The sequence below is a fragment of the Nicotiana attenuata genome, chromosome 1, assembly GCF_001879085.1.
Source record: "Nicotiana attenuata strain UT chromosome 1, NIATTr2, whole genome shotgun sequence".
Lineage (NCBI taxonomy): Eukaryota > Viridiplantae > Streptophyta > Magnoliopsida > Solanales > Solanaceae > Nicotiana > Nicotiana attenuata.
The window spans coordinates 1,641,600-1,661,666 of NC_031989.1; the positions used below are offsets into that span (position 1 = coordinate 1,641,600).

At 36.5% G+C, this 20,067-nt stretch overlaps 3 protein-coding genes across 3 annotated transcripts; 1 reads left to right on the top strand and 2 right to left on the bottom strand.

Moving 5' to 3' along the window:
- On the bottom strand, positions 776–3,816 carry LOC109241291. The gene is made up of 6 exons (XM_019408301.1): positions 3,746–3,816; positions 3,390–3,604; positions 2,295–2,382; positions 2,067–2,184; positions 1,834–1,986; positions 776–1,168 (listed from the first exon to the last, which is right to left on the bottom strand). The coding sequence occupies exons 2-6, from the start codon at positions 3,490–3,492 to the stop codon at positions 998–1,000; spliced, it is 633 nt and encodes a 210-aa protein (XP_019263846.1). The 5' UTR covers positions 3,493–3,604; positions 3,746–3,816; the 3' UTR covers positions 776–997.
- On the top strand, positions 3,970–11,710 carry LOC109232301. The gene is made up of 11 exons (XM_019398021.1): positions 3,970–4,047; positions 4,565–4,994; positions 5,241–5,337; positions 5,616–5,740; positions 5,841–6,018; positions 6,449–6,567; positions 6,648–7,118; positions 7,835–7,943; positions 8,027–8,628; positions 10,900–11,067; positions 11,215–11,710. Exons 1-11 carry the CDS (start codon positions 4,026–4,028, stop codon positions 11,411–11,413), a joined length of 2,520 nt encoding a protein of 839 aa, XP_019253566.1. The 5' UTR covers positions 3,970–4,025; the 3' UTR covers positions 11,414–11,710.
- On the bottom strand, positions 11,979–13,686 carry LOC109239633 (chlorophyllase-2, chloroplastic-like). Its single transcript, XM_019406224.1, has 2 exons — positions 13,345–13,686; positions 11,979–12,831 (listed from the first exon to the last, which is right to left on the bottom strand). The coding sequence occupies exons 1-2, from the start codon at positions 13,615–13,617 to the stop codon at positions 12,148–12,150; spliced, it is 957 nt and encodes a 318-aa protein (XP_019261769.1). The 5' UTR covers positions 13,618–13,686; the 3' UTR covers positions 11,979–12,147.

Sequence of the window (20,067 nt, forward strand, 5' to 3'; positions counted from 1 at the left end):
TTCACTGTGCCAAGAGCACTTTCTCGAGTAAAAGCTTTCACGGCCGGTTAACCAAAATGAGGATCCCAACTTGCACGAGCAATAGGTATCGAATTTAGATTAAAATGTTCATTACGTCATACGATTTATGGATCTGAGATGCTCGAGACAACAAGTATAGGCAAGCATCGAACATTTTACGAGTGGAAGGAGCAATTGTTGAAGTAGCTTGAAAAGTTAGATGGAGAAGAGAGCTTTATTACAGAGAAGAGAAGGTAAACCTCAAGTTTCAATTACATATTTGAACCTTAATTGCAGTTACAATATTAACGTTGCAATACTACCGTTGCTGAATAATTATTCAATATGGATAGGTGTGTTTGTTATTTGAAAAGGTGTGTTGTAACTGCAATTGCATTGCCTATAAATTACTTCATAAGTGGTTCATTCACGGCAGATTTCTTCTAATTCCTCTTCTTTCTATTTTCTCTAAAAGCTCTCTTGAAAGTCCAAGTTCTAAAGAGAGATTATTGCTGTCTGCAAATCTCTGGGCTTTGTTGTATCCCGAGGGTATATTGTCATGAACCAGCAGCAAACTAGTGGGGCAATTAATACCTAAAAGATAGCGATTTTATCACGCTCAAAGCCTAATTCATACCCATTGTTCTAACAGCAACAACTTCCTCACTATTACAAATCATTTCCTCATTGATCTCTCAGTTTCTATTTTCATTGGCGTTATATAATTTAACACAAAAGCCTACCAGCCGTACGAAGCCAATATCAAGATTGACAATAATAGCCAAAGTAGGGAAGTGGATATGGGAACGAATGAAAGAAATCATCATTCAGACCTTCCGTAAGAAGCATTTATAACTAAAGCTCAAGCCAACTAGTAATTTCAGTACTTGTAAGTTGTAAGACTAGAACACCATATCTACGTAAACTAGTATCTGCAGTGCTTTCGCGAAGAAACAAAAAACTTTTCCCGAAAGGTTTCGTGTATGACCTGCATAGTCTATTTGGCAACCTCTATCTTTTCACTATCTGGAGCTTCTGTTTCGTCTGCAGCAGTTCCTTGTTCAGACTGCATTTGGTTTGGAGGAGGTGGCAACAGCTGCACAGTTTCCACAAACTCTTCCATTGTTTCTGTAGCTTCCCCAAAACGGTTGTCATATTCCTCTATTATCTGCATATGTTAAGAGAAGAAAATATATATCAGAACCTCAAGCAAAATCAATATAACATGTAAATGAAGGGGTGACCTCAATGACATGATTTGGTTCGGAAAGCATGCTAGAGTTTTATATAAATTGTGAAGTTGGAAGAGACGTTCATACAGTTAATCAGCATGTATTCAACATATGGTTGGCAAGTGGCAACTGGCTATCTAATGGCACCTAAAGGTGGGAGTTATCCGAATGCAACACATTAACACCATGCACTCAATTGTACACCAACCATGGAAGCTCATGAGGATACATGGTCTCATCCTTATCCTTCAAAATCTAATCAAGTAAACCAATTTCCTTTAGCGTACCCAAGGATCCCAACAATCACCTCAATAACAAGGTCACACTCTCGGGCTAACCATTGTAAACGACTAAACCCATGATGAATGCACCATTTTTTTATTTACTCAAATTAGATGAGTGCACCAAGGAGGTAAACTATATCTTCTTTCTTGTTTCCTCTCGATTGGAGAAAGGTCATTTATCTATATTTCCATTGCTTAGAAGTATGAAAAACCTGTGGTGTGCAACAATAATACAACAGCTCACAGATGTCGACAAGTTACAATGCTGCAAGTTTAAATAGTCAATATACCAAGAGCATCATCTTTCCAAACATTACCGGGTAAAGTTCAACGAGAGAGGATGGCCTAATATTGATGATGTTAAGGATCTCAGCTTTCGCGAGCCTGATACTTTTACATTTTTCCAAAAATTCACCAATTGCTTGTCTTGTCTGATTGCAAGCAGCAGTTTGCTCTAAATAATCATACACCTAGAAGATCACAAACATCAGCCATTGCCAGGCCTAATGAAATACTCTCAAACAAGAAGTTGGATAATGTATCTTCCAACCTTGAACTCTGAAGGTGCAACAGGAACTATGACCCGTGTAGGATCTCTTCCTGCACCTCTCGAGCGTAGAAAGTCAAGCAATTCAAAGTTTGTGAGAGCACCTGCATTTGCTTCAAGTCTGCAAAAAATATTGTATGAGAAATTGACCCAACAACAAAGACCATGAACTTAAAAGCTCACTGAAGCAATGGGCTTCAATCAGGAACAAAAATCATAAAGTGTTCATACATCTTCATCACCAGAATCCAGAACTCTTCACCGGTCAAACTACTACTCTTCAATTCACAAACAAGCAGTCGTTGCCAATGGGAAGTATCTGTAATTTCAAAAAAACAAGCGTAAGCTTTGCTTTTCCTTTCTTTTTTCCCGGGGAAAAAAGTGCTTTATTTAGTTTTTCTCTTCCTGAGTACATCATTATTAGTCAACATTTTAGGCAAGTCTAATTAGTTGTATGCTAACACAGCTTCAGAGCTTAGTGGCTCGGGCTTCTTGGAATGAGCTTTGGTTTAGCTAGAGTACTTGAAAAATGAGAACACAAAGTCTTCCATGTTTATCCTGCTCTCCCTCTTTTCTTCTTTTGCAATGGGGGGCGGTGAGTGGGAGAACATTTGTAATGAAAAGTAATACTGCAGCATATTACAAATGTTCTCCTATGTACTAATATCATTATGAAAAGGTCCATCGGTATTTTATGATGCTCTCACGGCAATTACAATTCATTTTGTGCACTTGTGCCATGCTCCCATAATTGCATCAATAGAAGATTAACTATTAGATAAGTGCTAAAAACATCCACTCAAGATACCGTGAAGCTAGGTGTCTTTATCCTAATTTTGGTAAAGCTTCTTCGACACAATGTGAATTACTACAAGCTGTTTGAAAATTTTGATACATCCAAAGCATAACAAAAATGTGTGGCACAAACGCAGGATTAATCTCACTATAGGCTATAGCCTATAGCACACCTTGAAACATGAATGGCCTCTAACTGCCCACTGATTCAATGAAGTAATATAGAACCCATATACCAAAAAAATGATCCATGGGCAAGGATGAAGACGAGAACAATCAAAGTGTAGAAGAAAATCTCAATTAAAGACACCCCAGCATTGAACACCTAGAATATACTCAATACAATAAAATTCAAGGGGGAGTAGAAGAAAAATTAAACGCTCAAAAATACAGAAACACTCAAAAAGTTTAAAAGAAATTTATCTCTGGACTTCACGAAGAGCAACCAAGGAAGTAAAACAAAACTAGCAAACATATCTTTAGAGATTTTATTACTGGTTATTGATAAACCCAACTTGGGGAATTGCTTGCCTTTGAAATCTGAACCGACAAAGCCTAACCCATTAGGGGGAATTCTTCTATAAAGACTTAAACTTTCAGTTCCACTGATGAGCATTGAATTTGCCATACTCATAGAGGGGCAAATGCAAAAGAAATCGAAGTCTTGAAATCTTTTGAAGCAATGCCAAAGTCGTCAAAAGCGAAGCTTTACTGAGATATAGAGTGAAGAAACCACTGAGGTTGTCCTAGAAGAAACCACAAAGCACAACATATATATGAATAAATGTCTGAACTAGTTTTTGTACTGAAATAGGAGGATTGCAGCATAAAATTAGTACAGAAGATAGTGAAATTTTAGCTAAAAGAATCAAAAGAAAATTGGATACCAGTTGGAGTTCTCGTGCAAAAGAGTCTGCGCCCCAAAATCGTCTTCTGTTAGGTATTATCAAGGCAAAAAGACACCGTCGTCTTCTTCAGTTTGTGTATTTTGCCCTTTTACCTAAAAGACTAAATTACCCTCAGATTTAAAATAGATAAGGTAATAACAGAGACTATATATGTCTTTTCAGCTCTCCTGTCTTATAAAAAGACCCTCTGCAGGGTTTAAGGAGCCAGCTGAGATAAATCAAGAGGGCAGCTGAAAACTGAGGCTCAATTTGGGGCGGAATGAATAAAGATTTCAACCACGGTTAGCTTCGTTTTCATAATTTTCTATAACCCAATGCTCTCGTAATAATTTTCTCATCTCTTCAAATTTCTATCATGATTCTAGTTTAGATTCCATATTTCTCGAATTTTGATTCTATTTAATCACCTATATTTTTGTAAAATCTTCGCGTTGCTTTTGGTGCCCCTGCATTTAATTGTTTATCAAAAGAAAAACTTTATTTCAGGTTTATGATTGCAGCTGCTCATGTCGAAATCCGAGATAGATTTATTGGAACTTTTAACTTTTTTTACTACTCATTAGTACATGCTAAGAGAAGCTAGTTGCCGTATTGAAAATAGTAATTTAAGATGTTTTAATCTAGACCTGTAAAACGCTTCCCACTCTCGTTCCCTCTTTTTCTTTCTTTCCTTATTTTTTCTATCGTTTGATTTTTTTGGTCTTTTTCCCTAATTTTACTATTGAAGACATGTGCGAGTGTGAATTCAATCTACCTGCATTGCTGGAAGTTAATTTTGTCCTCACTTGATGAATTCAGATAGAGGAAAACCTAGAACTGCAGCAGGTCCGCTTCGCACCATTAATGTGCACAAATTTGCTGAGTCTCGAGCTTCTGAGCTTGAGTCTCTTCACCCAATTGTAAAAGAACGATTAAGTAATGATTTTAAATCTCAAAGAAGCAAGAGAAGACGAACAACTGAACATGACAATAGACTGGCAAAGAGTAGAGCTAGAAAGAAGCAGAAAGCAGGGGAGGATAATGTTATTAACCTGGACCATTTGGAGAAAGATAAAAAGAAACTTCCACGCCATGTTCGTAGGAAATTTGAACTTACAAAGAATTCTCAAAATGGTTTCTCAACTTCAGGAGATAGGGCTAAGAGACTCAGAACTCACTTATGGCATGCTAAGCGCTTCACAATGACAAAACTTTGGGGATTCTATCTGCCCCTTGGTGTGCACGGCTGGTAATGGTAACTTGCTGCTCTTTGGCAATATGTTCAAAGTGCAGCTACTAAGTTTTAGTTTTATCTTATTGCATTGAAAAAAACCATTTTGTCATCAAACAAGAAAAAATGCACTTGTTTAACTTATTAAAACGAAACATGTTTGTTGACTGTAAAAGGTTGCAATTTTGCCTATTGTATGCTTTCTATTGTGGGAAGAAGTTCCTTTGAATCTTATATTTTCTTAATTATGAATATATGATGCAGGGGGAGGGGCTCAAGAGCTCTTTTGAAGAAGCTAAAAGGAGGAGTACTTGTCCATGATGCAAGTTATTGCAGTGTTGTGCAGTTGGAGGGTCCAGAGGCAGGCATTTACTTACTCTTTCCTGCCAAAATTTTACTTGATAATTTTCTCCTCTGTAATTTATTTCCTTTTGGTATTACTTAGAAACGGACGAAATCTAATTAAATAAACATTGTGTTCTTATAAAAAAACTAAATAAACAACTTTGTTTATCTTCTATCAATTATTGACCCAGACCTTGGAATTATGGGCTCAGAAAAAGGATTAGCAAGGAAATAGCAGACTTTACTAGCTAGAGATTGAGCTTATATAACATGGTCATTCACATATTTTTCCAGGATTTGTTGCGGTCAATCCTGAAAACTGTGCTTGTGCCTTCTCCATATTCGCATTGTGAAGATGCTCGTAATGACATAATCTCTGGTTCTATCTATGGTAGTGGTGAGGTGGGTGGTCCATCTTGGTATTTTGTTTAAAGTGGTATAGCCTCCAAAATTTGCTTGCTTGATACTTGTGTTTCTTTTGACAGCTCCATCATGTAGGGGCCACCTTTTCTAAGACAGTGCTCCTGTAACCTATATGTGGCAACCACAGCAGTGTGGGACTGCTGATACAAAGGTCGATCGTGCCAATCAACAGAAAATTGATGACTGTGCTTCTTTAAGACGGCTATGGGTTTGGATACATGCTGCTGCTTTTAGTGAAGGATATAATGCTTTGCAAAATGCTTGTGAAAGGCAGGTTGAGTAAAGAATCATATGGTGTCCATTTCTTTTGCTCATATACTAGCGTTACTTTCTTCGGTTTCAGATGGTATAATAACAAGAAGATGGCTGAACACATATTCCTTCTTGATTATAAATTCACATACAGTTCATAGAATATGTAATTTACTTGCCTGTTGATGTTGCTGTATCGTCTCGAAAGACCTACAAATCCTTGGAAGCAATGCAGACTTAGCTAAAGATAGGGTACAATTGAAGAAAAAGATCCATATAGGTGATACTAGTTAGAATAGTCTATAAATGATGATATGAGTTAAGCTTAAAGAAAGAAGCAAGGATTCATATCATCAACCCCAACTTTGTTTGGGACTGAGGAGTTGTTGTTATTGTTGTTGTTGTTGTTGTTGTTGTATTGTAGATCAGAAATGTTGCTTCATGGTTTTCAGGAAGATGATGTTGGCTCCAGAGTTAGTTGCATTTCCCTTGAGAATCATCTTGGAAAGTTGGAAGTGATTGGATCAAAGGCATCTGAGCTCCTTCGAAAGATTTTACATCCTGCAACCTGGTACTTCTATTGAAGGCACAAGCTTTCCTTTTTAACTGAATTATGAACATGATAACTGAAAGCTGTTGTTTTCTGTGCAGTTCTTCTGTAAGTTCTTCCCTAGTGAAGTATGCATCCTACATTGGGAATGATGATCAAATCCATTCTTCAGCAATCTTCTCTCTCTCTATCAGTGATCCTCGGTTTTTGGATAAAGATATTGCTAATGCTTTGGAAGCAACGGCTCCAGCTTTACTATCTTATAAGAAAGATGAGAGGGGGGGAAATGGAACTCCAAAAAGGGATATGAAGTTGCTCTCATGTTCGTCCTTAGAACATGAAGGAGGTCAGGGCTTATCCGAGTGTATTGATCTGTGGGATTCTAAAACAGACATTGATCCTCCAATTGAAGAAAGCATCCTTTGCATGGAGAAACACCATCAGCGTATGGAGTTGTTTGGTGTTGGTGATATGAACTCAGGCAGACAACAGCCTTCTACTGAGAGACGGTTTTCTAGATTCTGCCCTATACTGCTTCTGAAAAGTGATAACCAAAAAACTTCTATTATAAGGTGAATTGCCCTGAAAAAATAATTGTAATAAATGAAAAGGGTATAGTATGTCAGCTCAAATATGAAATACTAACTTTTAGAAGATGGTATATTTGCAATTCTAGGAGAATTGTTAAATCTTTTTAGGGTAGCCAAACAAAATGAGGCCATATAACAGTTTCTGTCATACAGATGCTAGCAACGTCAGTTGTATGACTCTAAAATCAATCACATAACATTAAGCAACTATGTATGCAAATTTTGACTTGAGCGACTATGTATGCAAATTAATTTTGACTTGATGGATAGAGATTCAGAAGTTTTTAAATTAGTTATAACATGATTTATCATTGTGCTATAACTTTATATTTGTGTAACATGTTACTCATTTCTCTCTCAAACTTTTCAATATCAACGACATACACCTTAAATTTCACTTTTAGGTGTATAAATTCATATTTTCCCTGATTTATTTTGGTAGTACACTTCTGTAAAGTTTATCTTCTCTCTTGAAAAGCTATTTATTGGTCTTTTGCAACAATCCTCTCACAGCTTTTTTGCTGGTCTAACCACTAGGAAGAATAGTCATTCATAGTGCACTCACCTTTGAGTCTCATCAATCCAATTACATAAGAAAATGTTGCAATTACACGTCATGCTTTGATATGGATATCATGTTCCTATAGAGAATACCTCATAGTTTCTTTTTTTTATATAAAAAAAAAATCTCTGTTCAGATGGTCTATTATTCTTCCACTATGTTGGATTAAGGTCTTCTGGATCTCTCTTGTGACTAATGGTGCTCAAGCGATTGGTTTGAGAGAGAAGCAATGGATTGCTAGTGAAGTTAGTGTGCATGTTCTGTTTTCGTTCTGAATTCGAGTATGACATCAATTTTGAATCCTAATATATGTTTTTCCTCTTTGCAGCTTGGGTTGCCATGCTTTGCAAGGGAATTCCCTGATTGCAATGCATACTCTTGTTTTATGGCCTTGGAAGATGCTGCTTATGATGAAAAGTCTGAACTCCGTTCTCCTCACACAAGGACTTGGAAAGTTCCTATTTCATCTCCATGGGACAGTGTCCGCGTTGCTCTAGAAGGACTCAGTGGGGAAGGTCATGGTCGGATACAACACGAACAACATTTTCCAAACGATATGATAAAAAACTTAAAAATGAATAATCCATACCTGAGAAGATGCAAAACAGAAACAGAGAGCAGCTGCAATGCTCCATTTGATGGATTTGTGGCAAGGACATCTTATGTTCTGACTCAGTTTTTGAATGAGATCAATGGTAGTCATCTACTATTATTTCCCAAAGTGCTTCACAAGAAGAAGTGCATATCCAAATTTATGAAGGACGAAAAAATACTCAGTGAGGATACAGATGGGGTCATTTACCAGATGAATCGGGACCAAAAACTGTGTTTGGTCAGAGTTCTTTTGCATGCCTACAGAGAAGGTTCGTTCGAAGAAGGAGCAGTTATTTGTGCGCCTCAAATTGATGATATAATGTTGTGGACAACCAGGTGACAATCATTATCCATTTTGTGTTCAATTATTTTACTTATATTTATTTGTTACTAATGGAGCTTCTATCCAGCGTTTTAGGAGTTTTATCTGCTACACAATTGCCTCTTCATTATGAAATGCATGCCTAAGCTTACTGCTAGAAGATAATGTGTAGATAACAAATATATTTGGCAGATTACTCTTGACCCTTATATGTGATGACTCCGCGGGCTTCACCCTGACGATATATGCTGGATTAGAACCTTTTTTAAGGAATATCCAAATCACTTCAACCACTGTGCCATAGTTGAGAGCCTATTCCGAGATAGTATTTTAACTCGTTTCAACAATTACTAAACATGATCCCAGTTTAAACATTAAAATCCAATCTTGAACAATGGTTAGTAACTCACCATTTAGCATTACAACTAAAAAGCACTTTGTGACCTCGAGGCATCAAGAAGCATAAAATCAAAGAAAACTATTGGTTTTATATGAAAGGAGGTGCAGCGTATTGTACAACATCCTACCTGGCTATGTGTTTGCCTCTCAACAAGTGACAGGTAAAAAAAATTGGAAGACTTGTTCACATGGTACTGGATGGAGTGTAAACTGTTACGCTCTCTTAGTTTGCATCTGATGGAACTAACTGTCGATATATTGTTCTAATATTCTTAGATATGGACTTTCATAAGACATCTGGGTAGAGCCTATGAAATTGCAGAGTTGGGAGAACATCACTTTCGAAATGCGTTTATGAGCCTCTAGTATTTGGCAGAGTAGATGCATTAGCCCTGTTCTATGATAAATCACCAATTTTAAGCAAGAGGCACTTGGCGAGGGAAGTGGTCAAGGGGCAAAATACGGTTCTCTTGTAAGCTTTAGTAGTAGGTTTGTGAGGATGAGTTGTTTTTCTTCATTTTGTTACCACAATAAGAGGTATATGAGGAATCATTTCATGCCTATGGAAGGTCAAAGTTGTATCACCTTTGCTAGCTTAGTAGTTAATATATGTATAAATATAATAATTTATCATACCAAGTAGATTGTTTGTGATCTATTCCTGTTATTTTGGTCTGTGCTTTGCCCTTCAACTAAAGTCAGGAAGGCAAATAGCTATCTTGAAAAGTCTTTTCAAGACTTTTTCATGCTTTCATCTGTAGCCATTGTAATTAACAACTTTATATGGACAGAATGTAATTGTTAGGTTCATATTTTGACGTTTAACTGGACTATTTTATTGATGCTTGCCGTAACTTATTTTAATAGAAGTAAAGGGAGCTTAGGCCTCATTTGTTTGCACTTAATGGAGGTCTGAATCTTAATCATCCAGATCTCAGACATTAAGTGCGTTTGTTTTTAATATCTGAATCTTAATTATGCAGATCTTAATCATTAACTGTGTTTGTTTTTTTAACTTCACAACCACTTAATGGGTTTGAATAGGTATGTATGATTAAGATCTATAACAGAGACTTAATTTCATTAGGATACTATCACATATTCATTATTAACTGCCGCCACCACCTACCATTGTCAACTACCACCATGCCGCCGCCACCACCATACTCAACCACCTCCACCACCATCACGCCACCATCATAGTCGCCACCATTATCGACCATCACCACCCACTATCCCCACCACTCCGACCACCATCGTCCTCACCCACAATCAACACTCATCCACCTCAACTACCACAACTAACCACCCCATCACCATCAACAACCACAGTCGGCACTGCCCATCATTATAACCTACCACCACCCACCCACCACCTTCCTCAGTCACAACTACTACCACCACCCACCATTATTAACTATCAGCACCCACCACCACCATCCTCAATCATAATCGCCACCACTACCAATCACTACTAGCTACTAGCATGAACCACCATCATCAACCAAAACTACCACCAGCTATTGTCTCTAGTCGGCATTAACCTGTTAGCCATCACCACCAACAACTATCATATTTTAAAAAAACTATATATTTTGTTGATAGAATATTAGATTAGTTAGTATTTCATTTGAATTTTATGTTTATTAATTTTCAAATGAAGATAAATTTTATACATTCAGATGTTAAAATCAAACATTCTTAATTATTTAGTATTCAGATCTTAATATATTCAGATGTGTATTCAGATTCAGATGTCTTAATCTTAATACACATCTTGATATATAGATGTGTATTCAAATTCAGACGTCTTAATCTTAAAAAAAAACAAATGAGGCCTTAGAGGTGCTTCTTATTCTCAAATGCAGCTGTTTTGAATTATGCAGATCAGAGATTTCCAAAGGAGAACTTCAAGTACCTGAGTCCTTTGCAAGATCGTGCTTCTCGCAGGAAGCAACTGGTAAATGGGAATTTCAAGTACCTGAAGATCCTGCTGCCAAAGAATCTTGTAGATTACCGATCGGCTTTATTACAACAGAGTTTGTTCGAGGAAGGTTAGTAAATTAATTGGTACTTGTGAATGTAATTGCAGCATACTCATTCAGATAAATTTTATTAAATTAGAAGAAAATTTTGTCTTTACTTCAGTTATGGCTTGTTCTTTCATTTTGGTACTGGGTTCATCTGAATTCATCCTGCAGCAAAAAGCCTGTTGCAGTGGCTCTTTGCGAGGCTGTCTGTCTTGCTCGCCTGAGAGAGGAACAGTGGATGGCTGTAGGTGTAAGGAAAAGAAGGAAGGAGATTTATGTCCTGGTTAGAAATTTATGGTCCACGTCGTATAGACTTGCTCTTGCTTCTATCGTCCTGGAACAATGGGAAGATGATGTTGAGTGCATGTGATTAGACGGGGTTTATTAAGATTGTTTACGGTATTTATGCAGAACTCTTCCAACAGAATAAAGATGAGAGAGAGAGAGAGAAGAAAGAAAGAACAAGAAAGAAGTTGCAATTTCATGTCTGATATGTATTTTCCTTAAGATTGTATTTATCCAACAGCATAGTCTAGTTCAAATTCTTGAGGAAACTTGGCCGCATTGGTTTGCTATTTCCTTCCCATGCTGTCCAAGATTTGATTTCATTAGTTCACTTCTTTTGTCTTGTTAATGAAACCTGGTTCACATAGAACCATTTCTTTTTGTTCGTGGCCCCTTTTTACGTTCAGTTTCGTCTGCCGGATATCTGTCTTCTTTTTGTTTTTCCCCCCATTTTTCTTTTTCTATTTTACTATAAGAACCTTTTACAAAATTTCCGACCAGTACTACTGTTAAACGGCTAAACAGGCTCGTGAATCAGGAGACAGAGAGGGACAAACGTTTGATCGAATATGTATCCAGTATCCTGAGCTCCAGTTTGGGTTGCATCAGGTGTTTTGTTTTTCTGTTTCTGCCACAGTGCTAGCAAGGGATAAGTTGGATTTAATAACCATACTAATGGAAGATTCTGTCAATTGATAAAGACAAGTTCTTAATGAGACAATCTATACCACAGCTTGTTTCATTTCCATCTTACAAATCTCCTGCAAGCTAAACTAACTTCCCATTCATAACCACAACCAAAGTTCTAAATCATACAACTTACACAAGAAAATCAATATCTTGTAGCTCTACAGGTAGTGTAACATTTCCATCCCTAATGGCCATCAAGTCACTTGATTTCCCTTCCAAATAAGCTTCCAAAAATGCAACCAGAATCCCTCCAACAAATCTCCTCATTGGTTCTCTAGATTTCCCTTTCTTGCACAAACAATAAGTAGCCTTGCCTCGAATCCCTTTCGTTTCATCATCTATCATATCATTGTGTCCATAATCCTTTGCCACAAAGTAACAAGCTGGCTTGCAACATTCACTGTAAAAATCGCGATGGTTTACCCCATTGGGAGCACAAGCTGGGAAGAGAGGGTTCTTTTTAACTTCTCCCAAACCCGAGCCAATTACCATCACTGCCATATCAAGATTGAAGGAATGAGGAATGTAGGTGAGAACTGATGGTGGAGTTTGTTTTCCTTTGTCCATGCCATCGACAGGATCAACACCTACCAACGCTGAAAATTTCAGGTTAGTAGAAATATTAGCAATTTTTCCAAGAGCTAGCGCGAATGCAACTTTTCCTCCACGGCTATGGCCTGCTAGTCCAAGTTTTTTCAAGTTTGGCTCAACTCCGGATGGAAGGTAATGGTGCAATCCTTCAGCTAGCCAATTTGTGATTTCAGCAGTGGATTTGATATCCTCAGTTGCATCTGCTCCTTCCACCAAATATAACTAGTACGAGGCAAATCATCAAATGTCACTTGAGAACCAAAAGATAAAATCGATTCAAGTTACATACACTTGAGTTTAACGTGTGGTAGCAGATTAGTTATCTTTTTTACTTGGTTACCAAAGTAATACTTATCATAGAGATTTACTAGTAGTTATCTTATTAATGACCTGACTGTGTAAAGATTTTTAATATTGGCACTGCGTAGAACTTAAACTCAATGTAAATAAAATAATTGTTCACTAGCAAAACAGTATGCAGACTATACTGTAATGAATGGTTGATTTATAAATCATTATCCTAGATCTTAATTTCCTAATCCAAAAACTGTTAATACTAGTTACAAATAGTAGCAAGTACTAATAAATCTCTGCTTCCCAATAACCTCATATTATCAATATTTCCTTTACCAGACTTTCAATTGTTTTCAAACAAGAATAAGCTAAGTACTATCACACTTTAGAATGATTGTATAATTCAGAGTTCACAATCAATAAAGTGAAAAAGGAACAAACCTGAGGAGCCACAACAATGAAGCCATGAGAAGAGACATGTTGAATAAGCTGAGAATAGAAAGAATTGTAAAGAAGATAGCCATGAAGAAATATGAGTACAGGATAGCTTCCTGCTTCTGATGGGGTGGCAATCAAGAGAGCTTTTGGTGGAGAAGGATGACTGTTACATGTCTGTGGCTCAATTTTCATAAACTTAGTCTTATAATTTCCAATATCAAATACAGTAGTGGAAGTAGTAGAACTAGTAATAGAGGAGGAGTAACTTATCACCATGTCTGAGTAGATCTCTTTGTAACTCTTTAATCTATTATATTGTGTTTTATATATATATACCTTTTTCCTTCTTTTCCTTTGGTTAAGATAAAGTTCACTTTTGTGGTCTTTATAGACCCACCTTAGTGTATTTTCTAGTGTTTGATAACTTGGGACTTTGGCAATGGAAAAGCAAGAAACTAAAGTCTGCTAGATATTTGTGGCACTTTTGTCCTTGGCTAGAGGAACACCATTCTCTAGGACCTTCTGCATTAGCATGATTAGTTCTTAAGTGAGGGAATAACTAATACTATACAACAACAACCCAGTAAAATCCCATAAGTGGGGTATGGGGAGGGTAGTATGTACGCAGACCTTACCCCTACCCCGAAGGAGTAGAGAGGCTGTTTCCGGAAGACCCTCGGCTCAAGATAATAAGAAAAACAAAAACAAAAAGGAGAAGGTGAGAATGGGAGGTAATTACACTGTGTAATTATAGAGTATACTTTTTAATTTCTCTCGTTTTTGTTTTTATTTTATTTATAACTTTTTATTTCTATTATTTTAATTTTGTTTTTACTTTTTATTTTTTTTTTAATTTTAAAATATATTTTTCTTTGTACATTATTATCTTTTCTTTCTCTACTTTACTCCTTGTGATTCCATATAATTACTCGTATACTTTATTTCTTATTTGTTTTATTTTAATTTATCTTCTTTATAACTTTTTATTTCCATTATAATTTCTTTTTTATTTTAAATTTTAAATTTTATTTTTACTTTTTAAATTTTAAAATATTTTTTTCTTTGTACATTATTTATCTTTTATTTCTCTATCTTTACTTATTGTGATTCCATGTAATTGCTCATATATTTTATTTTTTATTTGTTTTATTTTCTTCATTTAGCGTAACTGTGTGATTATTCTAGAATTTAAAATATGTTAACTATCTTTCTTTTCCTCTCAAAATTATGTTATATTTATGGTTCCAATTTACTTGTTTTAGTAGTATTGACTTGTTATTTCACATTGCATTTTGTTCATATTTAGTTAGAATTGATGGATTAGTTTTGTCAAATATTTGAATGGTATTATGATATTATACTTAGAAATATTAATTTCTTTTATCAAACATGCATTCCATGATGTTCTTACAAAACGTATGTTTTTAGTCTTTATAATTAATTAAACTAAATGTTATTAATTTGGAAAATATATATCAATTATTTTTACAGTATTAGTTATAAATATATGATTACTAATTAGTGTATATTCAATTGTTGCGGCCAAACGCACTCACACAAGTGCACGTGATCGTAAAGTAATAAAGTAGTGAGTCGAGTATCGTTCTCACGAGGACTTGTGATTAACTATTAACTAAATTAGACTATCCTAATTATCTATACAAGAATTAAACCTAGAAGTATTTGATTCTATACTAATCAGATAAAGAAATATAAATAATGAACTTTAAACAGAGGAAGAGCAGATTTTTATGATATCAATGTAATGAAAACGATCTAGGGTTATGGGCTATCTAACATTCCTATTGTATTCTTCAATTGAATTGACTAACTAATTTATCGAGTTTATTGGTTGACAGGGTTAATATTGCTCATAAGAATCTGTCGAGTTCTTACTCGCCTATTCAAGCTAACCTAACGCCTATATGTCTATGGAGTTAGAATCAACAAGAACGCATTTATAATTCCTGTATTTCAACCAAGCAAGGCAATTAGGTATATGTCTATCCTAATTGCGAATCTGTTCCCCGATGCCCAGGTTCAAGAACTTGCTCTACTCAATCCTATATGCAATCTAGAATTCCCACTTTCGAGTTCAACTCTAGATTCGTAGATAGTATTCAATTGGTGATCAAGCAACCAAATAATTAAGTGCAGGATTGAATAAATAAACCAATATGATAAACTAAGCAATCAAAATCAATATTCGAATAACAATAGTCATGAAAGAACCACAACCCTAGAACGTGAAGTTTAGCTCCACATAGACATGGCAGCCAAACAACAAATCATACAAAGAAACATAAAAATTACTAAGTTTGGTGGAAGAAAAGATGAAACCCGATGAATTCCGGCCTCCATGGCGGCTCTGTGCTTGTGTTTTCCTCTCAAAAACGTCTTTCCCCCTCAAAATACCATTTTTCCATGTATATATACCAAGTAGGGTTGGGCTCAAACAATTATACCTTCTCCAATGTGAAAAAGGACATTTTTCCCGGGTTTGACTAGCGCGATCGCGCTAGTGGCCCAGCGCGATCGCGCTAGTGGCCCAGTCTTCTGCCTGACGAGCGCGACCTGAGCGCGATCGCGCTATTGACGCGCATTTTTCACCCTGTTCCATTTCGAATTTGGAAAAACGTAAAACATGAAAGTTGTAGCCCTTTGAGTTAGATTTCCAACCATATATTGTGGAGCCCAAATGGATTTCTGAGCAAAAAGTTATATCTATTTTACTAGATAGTGCGCAATATGCCTACTGGAGTTTTCGTTCGCTCTAACTATCATCCGTTGACCCCCAAACACGATCCCGTCTTAATTCCTTGAACTTTTACTCAAACTTTAAAGCTCCAAATCACTCAAACTCATTCTATAACATCTACATAGCTCGGAATCACTCCTACAAGGCATAAAACACACCATTAGTGCAAAACACTAGCGATTAAAGCTCAAACTCAATTAAAGTGCAGTAAATTAGAGTGTAATAATCGACTAAAATACGTAATTATAGCCTATCATCAACACCCCACACTTAAACGTTGCTCGTCCTCGAGTCAACCAAAAATTTACTCTATCTATGAGCACTTAACATATTCGAAGCACACTACACCAATGATTATGGTTGATAGCAACAATTAAACTCTAGCATATGCAATCATCATACACTTCCCTTTACTTATGTCATTCTTCAAAAATATTCAAACAAAGACAATATGCTCACAACAATTCTAGCCTCAAAAATCGACTCAATGTCACAATGCACTCATGGCTTGAACACCCAACATCCTAGAGAAGTCTAATAATGTTACCTATCCTTCATGAAACCATGTGCCCTCACAACCAAGGCAAGAGAGTAAATTGAATCCACACATTCGAATCTCATGATCAAATATATTTTAAGGACTCATATATATCAAAAGAAAATATCGCTCACCCTCACAAAAGAAGTCACATGCATGTAATTGGTACCATAGGCTTGCCCTTAATGTAAATCTCTACTAATGTAGGCTCGCTTGATCTAAAATCAATTAGGACTTTTTCATGGTTGTAATGTGGGCTAAGGGACGGGTAGGATATATTTAGGAATAGTGACTAACCCTCCTAAGCACTTTAACACACCATATAATCAACTTTAAGCGCAAATTCTTCAATCCACTTCACTTTCACAAACAATATCATCCCAAAAATGCTCCCTTCTTCTTTAAGCACTATATTAATTCATACCCACTAGCAAGAACAAGACAATAATTTATTTATCTAAATTCTTTTTATTTCATCTTTTCTTTCATTTTTTCATTTTTTTTTTCAATTTTTGCTAGTGGTGTATTATTTTAAAAAAAATAAGTGCATCTTTCTTCCTTTTATTGGTTCCACTCAAAAGCCACCCCACACTTAGTTCCTTCTTACTTCTTTTAGCGTTCAGCTCACAATTAAAGTGCTTTAAGAGGAAAAGCAATCAAAACAATGTCAATTAAGAATAAAAAGGGTATAGGCTTGTAATGTGGGTGCCAAATAAAAGTGTATAGGCTCAAAAGGGTTAACTAGTGTGAGCACGTGATTTTTGCCCTATATATGAATAATTCCCAAAATTTCAAACAAAATAATTTTTTTAGTATTTTATAAATTTTTGTGAATTTTGTGGCATTTTTTGGTAATTGTTGCATTTTAATCCATATGAAAAATACCAAAATATGCATTGGCATTTAGGGATTTAATTTCACAATTTTAGTGTTAATTAGTTTTAGAATAAAATGTAAAGAAAATTGCAAGAAAATAGTTCTTTGCATTGCTAATTATTGCATTTGTCTTTAAATAGAGTTATAAGTAATTTTAGGAGTTAAATAGTGTAATTAGGTCTTTGCTTTGTTTTAGCATTTTATAAAATCAGAAAAATAAATAAATACAAAAATACAAAAAAAGGGGAAAAAGAAAAATTAAAAAAATGGCCTTAATTGGAGACCAGATTTGGGCCAAAATCAGTCAGCCCAAATGAAATCCCCAATCCAGGTCGGTCCATACCCGTCCCCTGTAACCCGGTCCAGCAACCCCATTCAAAACGACACCGTTCTGCCTGGGTGAATCTCATCCGTTGATCCTTCAAGATCCAACGGATGAGAACTAAGTCTCAAATCCCATAAAACTGTCCGAAATTAACCCAAAACCTAAAAACATTCTTTCATCTTCCTCGTACCTCCCCAGTAACGCCGGCGTTACCACCACCCTCCTCCGTCCTAACCCCACCGCCCCTCCGCCGTCCGCCGCCGGCCGGAAATCGTCGCCACCGGCGGCGATACTCCGTTGACCTCCAAAATTACACCATCGGTCCTCCTCGCTCCCCTCTTTCCATCCCTGCCCTTAGTTTCCCTCGAATCTCGCCGGAGCTCGTCGAATATCCTGACAAAATTTTCCGGCCAAGTCGCCGGTTACGCCAAACGGACCCAAAGCTACACCATGGAATCCCCGTCCCCTCCTCTTCCCAAATCCCCAAATCCCATCCCTCAAATCCCAACCCAGCCTCTCGAATTTCAGATCACAAATCCGGTGAAAACCCTAACCCACCCAAACTGGCCTAAATTCGTACCATATGTCCCTCATCCCTCCCTCGTCATTAAGCCATACCCAGAAACCTTCGAATTGGCCCGGAACATTACAGATTTTAAATCTCAATTCCGGCAGAACCCTAGCTCAGAAAATCTTGGGGATTTTAGACCGTAATTTCCCTAATCATGTGTGTTCTCTTGAAAACACACGATTAGGGATGTTACGTGTCAAGAATCCCGGTGGATTCAAACGACAAATGGCCAGTCAGAGTTCGTCCCATAGTCAGTCAAATGATCAGTAAGTTTGATCCTGTCTTTGACTATGTGTATAATTTCATCTTGTTCTTGTTTAGATTTAGTTTAATTTTGTTGGTTCAATTTAATCTTGTTCAGTTAAACCTTAGGTTTTAGTTTTAATTTCTTTTCGTTCTGAATCTGCCCTGTTAAGTGCTTAGTTTATGATTCATTAGTCATCCTGATCAATTTTGTTAGGATTTGTTGGTTGTAATTTTGTTCTTGTTTGAGTTAATCTGGTCAACTAATCCTGTTTAGTCAGTTGTCATTAGTAATGCCTTAAGTCAGTGTTTAGAATTGTAAGGTTTTTAGTTTAGGATGGTCTGGTTTAGCTCAGTAATTTCAGGAGGTTCAAAGGGTAGTTTAGGCATGGGAAAAGGGTACTTTCATCAGATTTGGTAATTTTTGAAGGGGGGTAGGGATAGAATAGGGATTGTAATGGGCATAGAACCTTCTAGGATGGGCTATAGTGTAGTTTCTAATAAACTTAAGGTAGTTACTTGTGACACAAGTCAGAAAATAAGAAGAAAAGTCATAAAATCAGGGACCTAAGGGGTAAATTAAAATCTGAAAGGTTGCCCTATTAGCTTGCCTATAAAGGCACTCTTTCTTGCCTTAGAAGGGGAGAAAGCCAAAATTTGAGACCTAAAGAGAGAAAAGAGAGCTTACTAAAAATCAGAGAAAACAAAAACAAAAAAAAAGGATTGCTAGGTTACTGTTCCATTAGAATTTTGCTTGAGCTTGGAGGTTTTGATCTTTTGAAATTGTGCTGCTTCATTTGGAGTCGAAATGGTTTGAAGTAGGGTTCAAATCAAGTCTGGTTTGGGGTCTGTCGACTCATTGAGTTTCAAACTAAAATCTGGGTTGTTGCATCTCATCTGCTGGTTTCAAAAAATAACCTGCTGGGTCTGAGTAGTCGAGTTGGTTTTGGATTGCATTGGTGCTTGAAATTGTTGCTGTGTTTTTGTTTCTTTACTGGAATTTCAAGCCTATTCGTGAACTTGCTGTGTTGACTGAGCCGTTACTGGGTTTTAACTTATTCTTGGGCTGCTGTTGAGAGCTTTCACTGCTGCTAATCTTTTCCTTTTCTTATTACCAGGTACACATTTGAATCTGCCTTGCTATAACCTTAGCTTGAAATGGAATACAAATATTCATTTGTTTGGGCCTGAAAAATGCTGCCTGGCTGTGGTGCATTGTAGTTATATAGGCGTTAGATTTAATCGCACAGCATAATGTTAAATCGATTTGTATGTATGTAAACCCTGGGCTGTATAATTGGACTGTGTAACTGGATTGTACATCTGGACTGTGCAATGGACTTTGATTCTGATTATGTAATTAATTGCTGGGAAGATTGCATCCAATGATTAATCCTATATAGTATAGATCGCAT

Coding starts and splice junctions, on each gene's coding strand:
- LOC109239633 (XM_019406224.1), bottom strand. CDS start 13,617: ATGGTGATAAGTTACTCCTCCTCTATTACTAGTTCTACTACTTCCACT. Junction 12,832..13,344: donor TCATTGTTGTGGCTCCTCAG/GTTTGTTCCTTT, acceptor GCCTCGTACTAG/TTATATTTGGTGGAAGGAGC.
- LOC109232301 (XM_019398021.1), top strand. CDS start 4,026: ATGAATAAAGATTTCAACCACG. Junction 5,741..5,840: donor GAGGTGGGTGGTCCATCTTG/GTATTTTGTTTA, acceptor TTTCTAAGACAG/TGCTCCTGTAACCTATATGT. Junction 7,119..7,834: donor CAAAAAACTTCTATTATAAG/GTGAATTGCCCT, acceptor ATCTCTGTTCAG/ATGGTCTATTATTCTTCCAC.
- LOC109241291 (XM_019408301.1), bottom strand. CDS start 3,492: ATGAGTATGGCAAATTCAATGCTCATCAGTGGAACTGAAAGTTTAAGT. Junction 2,383..3,389: donor TGTCGGTTCAGATTTCAAAG/GCAAGCAATTCC, acceptor TTGAAATTACAG/ATACTTCCCATTGGCAACGA. Junction 2,185..2,294: donor TGGATTCTGGTGATGAAGAT/GTATGAACACTT, acceptor TATTTTTTGCAG/ACTTGAAGCAAATGCAGGTG.